The sequence below is a fragment of the Scyliorhinus torazame genome, chromosome 17 (genome assembly GCF_047496885.1).
Source record: "Scyliorhinus torazame isolate Kashiwa2021f chromosome 17, sScyTor2.1, whole genome shotgun sequence".
NCBI classification, from domain to species: Eukaryota; Metazoa; Chordata; class Chondrichthyes; order Carcharhiniformes; family Scyliorhinidae; genus Scyliorhinus; species Scyliorhinus torazame.
The window spans coordinates 60,569,616-60,583,872 of record NC_092723.1 but is presented as its reverse complement, the minus strand read 5'-3'; the positions used below and the strand labels follow the sequence as shown (position 1 = coordinate 60,583,872).

Genomic DNA, 14,257 nt, shown 5'->3' with positions numbered 1-14,257 from the left:
CCATGTTGGGTCCCATTGTTTTGGGGTGGCATGGTGGCAAGCACTGCTGCATCACAGCACCAGGGACTTGGGCTCAATTTCGGCCTTGGTGATTATCTGTGTGCAGTTTGAACGTTCTCCCTGTGTCTGCGTGGATTTCCTCCGGGTGCTCTGGATTCCTCCCACAGTCCAAAGATTTGCAGGTTAGGTGGATTGGCCATGATAAACTTCCCCTTCGTAACCAGAGATGTGCAGGTTAGCTTACGGGGATAGGGAGGGGTGGACATAGGCAGGCTGCTCTTTTGGAGGGTCGGTGTACTCTATGGCTGAATGTCCTCCTGCACTGTAGGAATTTTATGATTATCTATAAATCTATCAATCTCTGCCTTGAATATATCAATGACTGAGCTTCCACAGCCCTCTAGGGTAGAGAATTCCCAAGATTCACTACGCTCTGAGTGAAGAAATGCCTCCTCACCTCAGTCCTAAATAGCTTGCCTTCCAGGGGTTGCACCCTTTCAGCACCTACACTGTCTAGCCGTTAGAACTTTGTAAATTTGAATGAAATCAACTCTCATTCTTCTAAACTCAAGAAAATATAGGTCCAGAATCCTCATATGATGGTCCCACCATCACAGGAATTAGTTTGATGAACTTCTGCTGCACTCCCTCTATTGCAAACAAACCCTTTAGTTAAGGGGTCCAGAACTGTACATAATACTCCCCATGCGGTACAACCAAGGTTCTATGCAATTGAATTAAGACATCTTTATTCTTGCACTCAAATCTTCTTGTGACAAAGGCCAACATACTATTTTCCTTCCTAATTGTTTGTTGCACCTGCATGATAGCTTTCATTGACTTATGAACAAGGACCCCCAGGTCTTTTTGGCCATCAACACTTTCCAGTCTTTAATCATGAAAGAAATACTCTGTGTTTCCATTCCTCCTACCAAAGTGGTTAACCTCACACTTATCCACATTATATTCCATGAGCCATGTTCTTCTCCACTCATTAAGCCTGCCTCAGTCCCCTTGAAGCCTCTCTGCATCCTTTTTATAACTCACATTCCCACATAGTTTTGTGGCACATGCAAACTTGGAAATATGACTATTAGTCCTCACATCCAAATCATTGATAAAGATAGTGAACAGCAGGAGCACAAGCGATTTTCATTTCATTTCTTGAATCGCTGCCACATCTGAAGGTGGCAGGTCAGGTTAAGGAAGGGATGGGTGGGACAGGCGTTCCATTCGGGGCTGGATGCGAAGAATAGAGGGGTGGCAATACTGGTTGGAAAGCGGGTGTCATTTGAGGCGAAGAACATAGCGGACCAGGGAGGCCGATACGTGATGTTGAGTGGTAGGTTGCAGGGGACGGAGGTGGTACTGGTGAATGTATATGCCCTGAACTGGGACGATGCTGGATTCATGAAACGGATGTTGGGGCGTATTCCAGACCTGGAGGTAGGGAGCTTGATAATGGGTGGGGATTTTAACACGGTGCTGGACCCAGCATTAGATCGCTCCAGATCAAGGACGGGGAAGAGGCCGGTGGCGGCCAAGGTGCTTAGGGGGTTTATGGACCAGATGGGGGGAGTGCATCTGTGGAGATTTGCCAGGCCTTTGGCCAGAGAATTTTCCTTTTTCTCCCACGTACATAAGTCCTACTCCCGGATAGATTTTTTTTGTTCTGGGCAGGGCATTGATCCCGAAAGTGGAGGGAACGGAGTATTCGGCCATAGCCACTTCAGACCATGCCCCGCATTGGGTGGAGCTAGAGCTGGGGGAAGAGAGGGACCAACGCCTGTTGTGGAGGTTGGATGGGGGACTGCTGGCAGACGAGGAAGTGTGCGAGAGGGTGCGGGGGTGCATTGAAAGGTATCTGGAGGCCAACGACAACGGGGAGGTGCAGGTGGGAGTAGTATGGGAGGCGCTGAAGGCGGTGGTCAGGGGAGAGTTCATCTCCATCGGGGCTCATAGGGTGAAGAGAGAGGGCAGGGAAATGGAGAGGTTAGTGGGGGAGATTTTAAGGGTGGACAGGAGCTACGCAGAGGCTCCTGATGGGGGACTACTTAGGGAGAGACGAAGTCTCCAGACGGAGTTCGACCTATTGACCACAGGGAAGGCAGAGGCACAGTGGAGGAAGGCACAGGGGGCGATATATGAATATGGGGAGAAGGCGAGCCGGATGCTGGCACATCAGCTCCGTAAGAGGATGGCAGCAAGGGAAATAGGCGGAGTCAAAGATGGCAGGGGAACTACGGTGCGGACTGCGGGGAAAGTGAATGAGGCTTTTAAGGCCTTTTACGAGGAACTGTATAGGTCCCAGCCCCCAGGGGGAAAAGAGGGGATGCGGCGATTCTTGGACCAATTGAGGTTCCCAAGGGTGGAGGAGCAGGAGGTGGCTGGTTTGGGGGCGCCAATTGGTGTGGAGGAGCTGGTTAAAGGACTGGGGAGCATGCAGGCAGGGAAGGCCCCGGGGCCGGATGGGTTCCCGGTGGAGTTTTATAGAAGTATGTAGACCTGTTAGCCCCGTTGCTGGTAAGGACCTTCAATGAAGCAAGGGAGGGGTGGACCCTGCCCCCGACAATGTCGGAGGCGACGATTTCTTTGATCTTAAAGCGGGATAAGGACCCACTGCAATGTGGGTCGTATAGACCGATCTCGCTCCTTAATGTAGATGCTAAGTTGGTGGCAAAAATGTTGGCCACGAGGATTGAGGACTGTGTCCTGGGGGTGATTCACGAGGACCAGACGGGATTCGTAAAGGGTAAGCAGTTAAATACTAATGTGCGAAGGCTCCTAAATGTGATAATGATGCCATCGGTGGATGAGAAGCGGAGATAGTGACAGCCATGGACGCGGAGAAGGCCTTTGATCTAGTAGAGTGAGAGTATCTCTGGGAAGTGGTGAGGAGGTTTGGGTTCGTGGGAGGGTTTATTAGTTGGGTTAAGCTCCTGTATAAAGCCCCGGTGGCGAGTGTGGTCACGAACCGGCGGAGGTCGGAGTATTTCCGGCTGTATCGAGGGACGAGGCAGGGGTGCCCCCTGTCCCCTCTGCTGTTTGCATTAGCAATTGAACCTTTTGCCATGGCGTTAAGGGAGTCGGGGAAATGGAAGGGGTTGGTTCGAGGGGGAGAGGAACATCGAGTGTCGTTGTACGCAGACGACCTGTTGCTGTATGTGACGGATCCAGTGGAGGGGATGGTTGAGGTAATGCAGATCCTACGGGAGTTTGGAGACTTTTCGGGCTATAAGCTCAATGTGGGAAAGAGTGAGCTCTTTGTAATCCATCCGAGGGACCAGGGAAGAGGGATAGACGACCTACCGTTGAGGAGGGCGGAAAGGAGCTTTCGATAGGGGAGGGAGGGGGGCATTTGAGCAAGAAAACACATGAATGATCTGGAAACTGACATGTACGGGAAGAATCCAATGTACAAAGTTCTGTATCTTATTGACTTGCCATGTTCATGTCTTGCCACGCGAGTTCGCTTTCTTTTCTCTGTTACGGGGGGGGGGGGGGGGGGGGGGGGGGGGGGTTTGTTTGTAAGGTGGAAAATATTGTTGAAAAAAATAATAATTTTGTTTACTAACTTCCTGTGTGGGATCTTATTGAAAGTCTTCTGAACATCCAAATTTACCATATCAACGGATTCCCCCTTATCTATTCTGCTCGTAATATCCTCAATAAAGAACTCCCAACAGGTTTGTCAGACATGTTTTCCCTTTCATAAATCAATGTTGACTCCGCCCAATCTCACCATTATTTACGAAGTATACAGTTGTGACATATTTCATAATAGATTTTAGTACGTTCGATGCTGCTGACAGGCTAACAGGTCTGTAGTTTCCTGTTTTTTTTCTCCCTTTTTAAAAATATTTTTATTCAAATGTTAACCGTTTATATTTGTAGAGGCATGGTAGCACAGTGGTTAGCACTGTTACTTCACAGCGCCAGGGTCCCAGGTTCGATTCCCGGCTTGGGTCACTGTCTGTGTGCAGTCTGTACGTCTACCTGTGTCTGTGTGGGTGTCCTCCGGGTGCTCCGGTTTCCTCACAGAAGTCCCGAAAGATGTGCTGTTAGGTAATTTGGACATTCTGAATTCTCCCTCAGTGTACCCGAACAGGCGCCGGAGTGTGGCGACTAGGAGATTTTCACAGTAACTTCATTGCAGTGTAATATAAGCCTACTTGTGACAATAAAGATTATTATTATGTAAAATTACAAAAAAATATAAACAAAAACCCTAACTCGACTCAAACAACAAGAATCCCAAATAATGATCCTTCAATCCTCCGGGGAGCCAACCCCCCCCATACCCCACCCCACCCTCTAGCTGCTTGGGGTAGCACAGTGGTTAGCACTGTTGCTTCATAGCACTGTTGCTTCATAGCACTAGGGTCCCAGGTTCGATTCCCGGCTTGGGTCACTGTCTGTGCGGAGTCTGCATGTTGACCCCATGTCTGCGTGGGTTTCCTCCGGGTGCTCTGGTTTCCTCCCACGAGTTCCAAAACGCATGCTGTTGGGTGAATTGGACATCCTGAATTCTCCCTCTGTGTACCTGAACAGGTGCTGGAATGTGGACTAGGGGCTTTTCACAGTAACTTCATTGCAGTGTTAATGTAAGCCTACTTGTGACAATAAAGATTATTAATATAAAGATTATTACTATTATTAACAGTGGCCAACCCCCAAAATACAATATGAATGGTCACCATCTCAGGCAGCACCCTTCAATCAAGCCCCTCAGTGTATTTGACCTTCTTGGGATGTAGAAATTCTATCAAGCCCCGTAACCATGCCGAGGCGCTCGGCAGCGTTGCCAACTGCCACCCAACAGGATCCGTCTCTGAGCCAGCAGCAAGGCGCAGGCAAGGCCATCAGCACCCGCCCATAGCTCCAGCACCTCTGAAACTCCAAAAATGGCCTCCAAAGGGCAAAGCTCTAGCTCAATACTTAAGATTGCCGACATGGTGTTGAAAGAGGACTGACAAAAGCCCATCAATTCGGAACAGGACCAGAACATGCACGTGGTGCACGGGCCCCCTAAACAGTGCTCACATTTATCTTCCACTCCCTCAAAAAACTGACTCATCCTACCTTAGTGATGTGTGCCTGAAACACCTCCTTGAACTGTATCAGGCTCAATCTCACACACAAAGACATGGCATTCACCATCTCCAGCACCTCACTCCATACCTCCTCCTCCAGCCTTGGCCCCAATCCCTCCACCCATTTGGGCATTACCCCTTCAACTCCTCCCCTACAATCCATTCATACATGTCGGAAGTGCTGCCCTCCTCCACCCCTGAACAGGAGAAAATCCTCTCCAATAACTGTGACAGAGGCATCCGTAGAAATGCGATCAACCTCTCCACAAAGCTCCATACCTGAAGGTACCTGAACCTGCCAACCCAAATTTACCCATCAATTCCTCTAGGCTGGCAAATCGCCCCTCCAAAAATATATCACTCTCTCTCTCTTCAGCCCTATCTCTTTCCATGCACCAAATGTGGCGTCCAACCATGCCGGCTCAAACAGGTGATTATCACAAGTATGAGCCGTCCTTGAGGCTGCCCTCAGCTTAAAAGGTTTGCTGAATTGCTTCCATATCTTTAATGTGGATGCCACCACTAGGTTCGTCGAGTACTCTGCTGGCGCCAACGGTTACCAATGCCCCCAAGCTTGTCCCTCTAAATGAGCCAGCTTCCGTTTGAACCCAGATAGCTGCTGGATCCCTGCACAACCCCAACACCTTCTCAGCATTGGCCGCCCAATAATATAATAAGTTTTGCAGCAACAAACCTCCAACTCTGAAGTACCCCCTCCTAACCCTCTGAACCTTATCTGCCCAAATAAAGCTGGAGGTAAACCGCTCAACCTTTCGGAAAAAAGGCTTGGGCAGGAAGAACAAAAACCTCGGCAAGGTGTTCATCTTAACCAGTTGGACCTGTCCCACTAAAGATAATGGGAAACTATCTCACCTCTGCAGGTCCGCCTTGACCCTATTCACAAAACCCGTGTATTTAAACCTCCGTAACCATGCCCATTGCCCACCACCTGGACTCCTATGTATCAGAAACTAGTCCCCTATAACCAAACGCCCCCCCCCCCTTCCCCTCCCTGCCATGTCTACCACAAAATATTCACTCTTCCCAATGTTCAACTTATAGTCTGAGAAGGCTCTAAAGCTCTGCAAAATGCCCTTGATATTACCTATCGAAGACCCCCGGTCCCTCACAGGTAGCAATGCATCATTGGCATATAACAATACCATGTGCTCCACCACCCCACTCCCCCTCATAATCCTACTTTGCATATTCGAGGCCCTCAAAGCAATGGCCAACGGCTCGATTGCCAAAGAACAGGGGAGACATTGGACATCCCTGCCTCTTATTCCGATGCAGCTGGAAGACCCCGAGCTCATGGTGTTGGTACAAACTAGCAAACAGATCCACATACAACAGCCGCAACATCTGGACCAAACCCAAACTTCTCCAGTACTGCAAAGAGGTACCACCACTCAACCCAGTTGAACACCTACTCTGCGTCCAAGGACACCATTATCTCTGGTTCCGGACCAGCTGCAAGAGTAAGCACATTCACCAATCGCATCACATTGGAAGATAATTTCCATCCCTTCACAAACCCTGTCTGGTCCACCCCACCACCTCTGGCAGATGAGGCTTAATGCTTACACCTTGAACAATAACTTGGGGAAAGTCATACCTCCCGAATTTAATTGAGTGTTTTGAAGAGGTAACCAAGAAAGGTACATGACGGCAGTGCAGCCGACGTTGTCTACATGGACTTTAGCAAGGCCTTTGACAAGGTACCGCATGGTAGGTTGTTGCAAAAGGTTAAATCTCATGGCGAGACAGCCAATTGGATACAAAATTGGCTTGGCGACCGAATTGGTGGTTGTGGAGGATTGTTTTTCAAACGGAGGCCTGTGACCAGTGGTGTGCCTCAGGGATTGGTGCTGGGTCCATTGTTATTTGTGATATATAGGAATGATTTGAATGAGAATGTAGGAGACAAGGTTAGTAAATTTGCAGATGACACGAAGTTTGGTGGCATCGTGGATTGTGAAGAAGGTTATCTTAGATTGCAACAGGATCTTGACCAATTGGGCCAGTGGGCCGATGAATGGCAGATGGAGTTTAATTTGGATAAATGTGAGGTGATGCATTTTGGTAGGTCAAATCTGGGCAGGACCTATACAGTTTATGGTAGAGTTGGGGACAGTTACAGAATAATTGATCTAGAAATACAGGTTCATAGTTCCTTGAAGGTGTATTCGCAGGTAGACAGGGTGGTGAAGAAGGCATTCAGCATGCTCGGGTTTTATTGGTCAGAATATTGAATCCAGGAGTTGGAACATCTTGTTGAAGTTGTACAAGACATTAGTAAGGCCACATTGAAATATTGTGTACAGTTCTGGTCACCCTATTATAGAAAGAATATTATTAAACTAGAAATAGTGCAGAAAAGATTTACGAGGATGCTACCAGGACTTGATGGTTTAAGTTATAAGGAAAGGCTGGATAGACTGGGACTTTTTTCCCTGGATGGTAGGAGGCTTGGGGGTGATCTTATAGAGGTCATAAAATAGTGAGGGGCATAGATAAGGTAGATAGTCAACATCTTTTCCCAAAGGTAGGGAAGTCTAAAACTAGAGGGCATAGGTTTAAGGTGAGAGGGGAGAGATACAAAAGGGTCCAGAGGGGCAATTTTTCACACCGGGTGGTGAGTCTCTGGAATGACATGCCAGAGACCGTATTATAGGCGGGTATAATTTTGTCTTTTAAAAGGCATTTAGACAGTTATATGGGTAAAATGGGTATAGAGGGTGATGGGCCAAATGCGGGCAATTGGGACGAGCTTGGGGGTAAAAACTGGGCGGCATTGACATGTTGTGCCGAAGCGCCTGTTTCCACGCTGTAAACCTCAATGACTAATGACTCTAAGCATGCCATGCTTAATGTGTACATACACATATAAAATATATAGTACAGTAGGAAGACAAACCATTTGTAGTCTTACATTAGTACACAAGATTCAGAAGAACCCTTTCCTTTTTTGGGTAGTCTTGGTATTGTAGATGATTTAATGTGTATTTTGTGGTGATATGCATCACTGTATATACACAAGGGGTTAATGTAAATACACTACAACTAAGTAAATACTAGAGGGAGTACCGGAGATGTCATGATATGCAAACATGCAGCTAATGAACACTTAGAATAGGACACATCCAATGAGCAGTCAAGACACCCAGAGGTGGCATTACCACAAGGGGGCATTACACAACCCATATAAAAGGACAGGGTACACATGCTCTGTCTCTTTCCACAGACCCACAGCTAGAGAGTACATCAGGGTTGATCAGAAGCATCACACCCAGCACGTGATTTAGAGCAGACTGGTTTAGTTAGACTGAGTTACTACAGTTAGATTAGCAGGAAAGTCAAACTCATTTAAGAACTGTGTTAATAGTTCAATAAACATATTGAACTCATTACAAAGTCTGGACCGTCCTTTGTCAAGGCATACATCAAGGAAGCAGCTTATGCTACACGAAGCATAACACAACATATTTCAAGTGGTTCTGAGCTATATAATTCAGTAAGATTCTAGGTTTAATCCTTATCCAACTCTCAGTTGAGACATTTTGGGGTTCTCCCATTTTCCTTTCATTTCTGGTTGGTAGGAAGATAAAATTGCTTTGCGTTCGCTCTCTCTAACTGTCAAATAACACCTGATTAATATTTGAATCATAGAACCTCTACAGTGCAAAAGGAGGCCATTTGGCCCATCGAGTCTGCACCGACCCTCTGAAAGAGCACCCTACCTAGGCCCTCCCCCTGCCATATCCCTGTAACCCCACCTATCCTGCGCATCCCTGGACACGAAGGAGCAATTTTGTCATGGCCAAGCCACCTAACCTGCACATCTTTGGATTTATGTGGCTCTTGTGGATAGGATTGTGTTTGTTTGTGATGGCGTCTGTAGTTGAATATCCTGGTGACATGTGAGGAATGGCTAGGTGAGCAAGGTAAGCATGGCCATGAAACATTTCTGCGAGCACACAAAATGGTATAAATCACTGTCTCCAGAGTGGAGCTTGAGGAGGATAAAAAGTACCCAGTAATTATAAATGCAAACTCACTTGTGCTTAGAAGTTTCAACTTTCCTGCAATATTTGACGACTAGATTTTAAAGATTGAGTGGGAGAAATAATTTGTGCCTAAGTTGCATTTTTTTTTCTTTTTTTACTTCTTTCTCGATCTCTAGACAGAGAAGGGTAGTGCACTTCATGAGGCTGCCTTGTTTGGGAAGACTGATGTGGTCCAGATACTCCTAGCATCTGGTAAGTTTTGGACCTCGGGTTGTTTAAAGTCAAGGTATCAATCAAAATTTTCTAGTAGATTGTGTCTAATATTTGGCCTTCATACATCTGATTTAAATAAATAAATTCTGAAATTTGTCATTTTTCTATTTTTACTTTACACATGTATTAGTAAGAACTTGATAATTAGATGATCAAAACATAGCTTTGGGAAAAGAACCTTCTGACCTTTTAGTCTCTTTCCTGTTTGCCATCTTACCATTATAACTTCTATCTGTTTCTGAATATGTTTAATGTTCAACCAATTCCTTGTAATATTTCAGCTTTTTAAATTTAGAAAAGCTTCATGGTGTCAGCAGCCAGTGGCAAGTCATCCTGGACGTATCTTAGAACATAGAACAGTACAGGTCCTTCGGCCCACAATGTTGTGCTGATCATTTATCCTAATTCTTGATTTTTTTTTTCCTAAATGTTTTTCATAATCCTTCCTTGTTCCATTTTATTTTTTTGTAATTATCTGTTAGGTGGCTAACCTCTTGTGTAAGATGTTACAGTTTCTATCGGCATGCATATGGATTGAAAATCTCATTTTGTTTCCTGTTCCGGATCAGATTAAGATTGTGTACATCCTTAGAAACTGAAAATGTAATTTTATAACCTTCTCTACTGTCAGCTGGTACGATCGGTGGCCCAACCCAAGCGCACACTGTGTGATTAAGGTAGTCTAAAATGTAGCTGAAATGACTGTTTAGGCATCATTTTAAGCCACAATGATGTGTATCGTGTCTGAGTATTCCATTTCAAGTCTGTCAAATCAGACTTGACTACACAGTACATTTTAAACATGTATCTTTATGCATGATGAATCTTTATTCAAGACAGACTCCAGTGTCAACCATGTCAGCAATACAAATATAGCAGTAAGAGGACTCACTGTGCTGCGTTTCTGCTATGCGGGTAACCTTATTGACAGAGCATAGTGATTATCTTTATTCTGGGAGCTGTGCCGGCTTTGTTTTGTGGACCATTTGTTGTAGCTGTATGCTGCCTCCCTTTATATTTGTTAGATTACTGCTCTCTGACAGCCCTTTTGTAACTTCCTTTTGTTTCTCAATTTTCCTCTAAAGTTTAGAATATTAGTCTGAACCTTTGCAATTAACACTGGTAAATGTCAATTAGTATTGATCCAACTTAAAGTTTCCCTTTGTGAAGGCTGTTGAAATTTAGGAGCAATTGCATTTACAGCTCGACATTCTTCAGCATTTCCCAAGGAATTGCTTTACTATTTTGTTACGTTTCTTCAGGCTACTTTATTATACAGTACAATCTGTTTGGACATTCCATAACATTGATTAGTTATTTCAAAATATTAAGACCTAAAGCTACAATATTCTCAACTTCCACGTGCTACAGAATTCTCTCTCGGTTGTTAAGCTGCAGTGTTGGAGAGCTGTAGGTTGAGGTTGCTCATTGCCCAACTTGGAAGAATCACCGACTTCTGTCAGCTTGTAACTATTTCCAAAATCACTTTTGCACAATGATCTCCCTTGCATTGGAATGTGTCAGCAAATTGCTAGGTTCACTTGACAGGCAAAAAAGAATGCTTTATAATTCACTGTTGTGAGACTTAATAAATAGAATTGTCTGTATATTTAGTTCCCCTCATGGGATGTGGACTTGCTTCTCTGAGCAACAGCAAATGTAACGTCTGATGGTTGACACTTATTTAATGCATGGGCTATCTGGATAGTTACCACTGGTGCATAATTTAGATATGAAGAATTCCAGACTAAATGATTGCATGTGAATAATGTTTTTTTTTTTTTAAACAGAGATTGATGTTAATATTAAAGATATCCAAGGGAGGTCTGCATTAGAAATCGTGCGGGAACATCCAGCTCAGAAAAGCAAGGAGATAGCAACTCTTATTCAAGGTACAAAGCTGTTGTTTTTGGTAACATTTTAAACATATTATTTTCAATGTAACAAAAACGTTATGAACTTCAGCTCCTTAAGAAACTCATTTTTTAATTGTGGGGGTAGGATAACTGGAGGGGGTTGGGGTGACAATGGGTGACATCAGCTGTCCATCCTCTTTGGTGTTCAACAGTGCCGAAGATCATCTTGCCCTCCTTAATTGTTTTTCCTTCCCTCCTTCTGCCTTTAGGGAAAAACTCCAAATCAATGCAGCCCATCTCTGTGTTAGAGGCATAGCTGAGCTCAAAATTTTCCTTCCAGCGATTTTAACATCCCGCATTAGTATGTAGGACTATTAACTTGTTAAACCGCCACAATGCCTCATCCATGTGTTATAAAGACAGTTTACAGCTCTGATATAAACATTTACAAGTGAACTTACAGGAAACAAATATGTACTTATTTGGGAGTTTATATGTTTGCTCTCATTTTTTAAAACAAAATATTTTCATTGGTTTTACAATTATTTATAAGAACATTTACCAGAGCTAAAGTGCAACAATGGAGGGGGAAAATGGCTATACAAAAATAAATCAATAGAAGACAGATAAGCGGGTATACATCCAAAATTAACATATGTACATGTGTGGGGCCCCTATCTTTGGGCCCCCAGTAATCGTTGCTGAAACCGTACTGTTTTAATTATGTACATACTGCCTCCTGGTATTAGAACATGCCGGGGGGATGCATTAGGTGTCAACCGGATGTACCTTGGGGTTGCTGTTGTGGTCACACCCATGCGTGTCTTCGTCATTTGTCCCTTCTGGTCCCTCTGCCTTGCCTGCCCTGTGTTTTGCTTGATATCTCTCTTTCTCTCCTCTCCCCCCCCCCCCCCCCCCCAACCAACCCACCCCTTCATTTTGCTTACTGTTGTCTAATTCAGCCCCCCTCTCATTGGTTGCTGGTAACAGACTGCTCTTGGAACAGGCTGGTGAATAACTTCCTCCGATCCCCAAATGGAGAATTTTATTTTTTCCAATTTAAGTCGGACAGCCAGTCTGCGGCCTTAGGTGGCACTGCTAATCTCCAGTCGAGCAGGAGTCTTGGGCGGGAGACCAGGGAGGCAAAGGCTAGGATGTCTGCCCCTCTTCCCGTAAAGAGTTTTGGTTGTTTGATAGGAGTGCCCCTAGTCATAGAATCATAGAATTTACAGTGCAGTAGGAGGCCATTTCACCCATAAAGTCGGCACCGGCCCGTGGAAAGAGTACCCTACTTGAGCTTAAACCCATGCCTCCACCCTATTCCTGTAATCAAATAACCCCACTTGGACACTAAGGGGCAATTTAGCATGGCCAATCCACCTAACCTGCACATCTTTGGACTGTGGGAGGAAACCGGAGCACCCGGAGGAAACCCACGCAGACATGGGGAGAAAGTGCAAACTCCACACAGTCACCCGAGGCCCGAATTGAACCTGGGACCCTGGAGCTGTGAGGCAGCAGTGCTAACCACTGTGCCACCATGCTGTACTCAAACCTGATAAAACGGTCAGATTGTATTAGTTAACCATCAACGTGGCCTCCTGATTGGATCGTTACCCATCGAGGACCTATGCGCAGAAATGGCCGATGGACGCTCATTTACCAAGCTAGATATGAGCCATGCATATTAGCAGTTAGAACTGGACCCTGCCTCACGCAGGTACATCACCATAAACACCCAAAATACATCAGGCTAACCTTCAGATGTCCTCTGCCTGTGCCATATTCCAGAGGTAGATACTATGGCAGTATATCTAGATGACGTGTTGATCACGGAGGCAACCGAACAAGAACATTAAAGTAACTTGGACGAGGTGATCTGTCGGTTCTTGGAAACAGCGCTCGCCTGTGGGAAAGAAGCGAATTCACGCAAAGGAAGTGTGTACTTGGGCTACCGGGACCTGCGAAGGGTTGCACCCGGTCATCGAGAAAGAACGAGCCATTCAGCAGGCCCCTATCCCTGAAAACACCACGGAGCTACGGGCCTTTCTAGGACTGGTGAATTATTATGGCAAGTTCATCTCTGGCCTCACGATATTAGCCCCTCTACACCTCTTCCTATAAAAAGAGCCAGGAATAGGCATGGAGAAAGCAACAGGAAGATGCATCCACACAGGTAAAGAAACAGTTGACTTTTTCCAGTGTACTGACGCATTATGATCCCGCCAAACAACTACTTGTCACATAATAATCCCTTATTGTCACAAGTAGATTTCAATGAAGTTACTGTGAAAAGCCCCTAGTTGCCACATTCCGGCGCCTGTTCGTGGAGGCCGGTACGGGAATTGAACCTGCGCTGCTGACCTTGTTCTGCGTTACAAGCCAGCTGTTTAGCCCACTGTGCTAAACCAGCCCCATGTGACACCATATGGCATTGGCGCTGTTTTATCACATCACATGGAAGATGGCATAGAGAAGCCGATCGTTTTTGCGTCCCGGACACGTGGTCGAGCACAATTATGCGCAATTTGAGAAAGAAACTTTGGCAGTTGTCTTCACCATGAAAAAGTTCTACCAATATGCGTACGGTCGCCGTTTCACTATCATCACAGACCACAAGCCACTGCTTGGTCTTTTCAAGGAAGATAAGGCAATTCCGCCCATCGCCTCTACCAGGATCCAGTTGGGCCTTCCTGCTGACCACTTAAGAGTACTCATTTGAGCATTGTCCCGTAACCCAGATAGCAAACGCAGATACATAAAGCCAACTGCCTTTGCCGATGCACCCTCCTTCTCCCCCCGGCACGGACGAGGTAGTGACCACACTCAAGTTTATGGACTAGTTATCTGTTACAACACCGCAAATCCGTGAGTGGACCGACCTGGTCCTCTCGAAGGTACGCCACAAAGTTCTATATGGTGGTCAGCATAGGCAGCTGCCTGGCAAATTTCGTGCATTTTCGATAAATATACCTGAATTTAGCGTGGAAGATGGCATCCTGTTGTACGGTACGTGTGGCGTCAC

At 45.7% G+C, this 14,257-nt stretch overlaps 1 protein-coding gene across 6 annotated transcripts in view; it reads left to right on the top strand.

The window, feature by feature from the left end:
• The window catches only part of LOC140393897 (ankyrin repeat and SAM domain-containing protein 1A-like), a 642,533-nt gene that overhangs the window by 157,402 nt on the left and 470,874 nt on the right, over positions 1-14,257 (top strand). For all 6 annotated transcript variants that reach the window (XM_072480500.1, XM_072480502.1, XM_072480497.1 and 3 more), the window contains 2 exons: positions 9,280-9,355; positions 11,167-11,268. In XM_072480500.1, the coding sequence (XP_072336601.1) occupies positions 9,280-9,355; positions 11,167-11,268 (178 nt within the window). The remainder of the gene's footprint in view (positions 1-9,279; positions 9,356-11,166; positions 11,269-14,257) is intronic.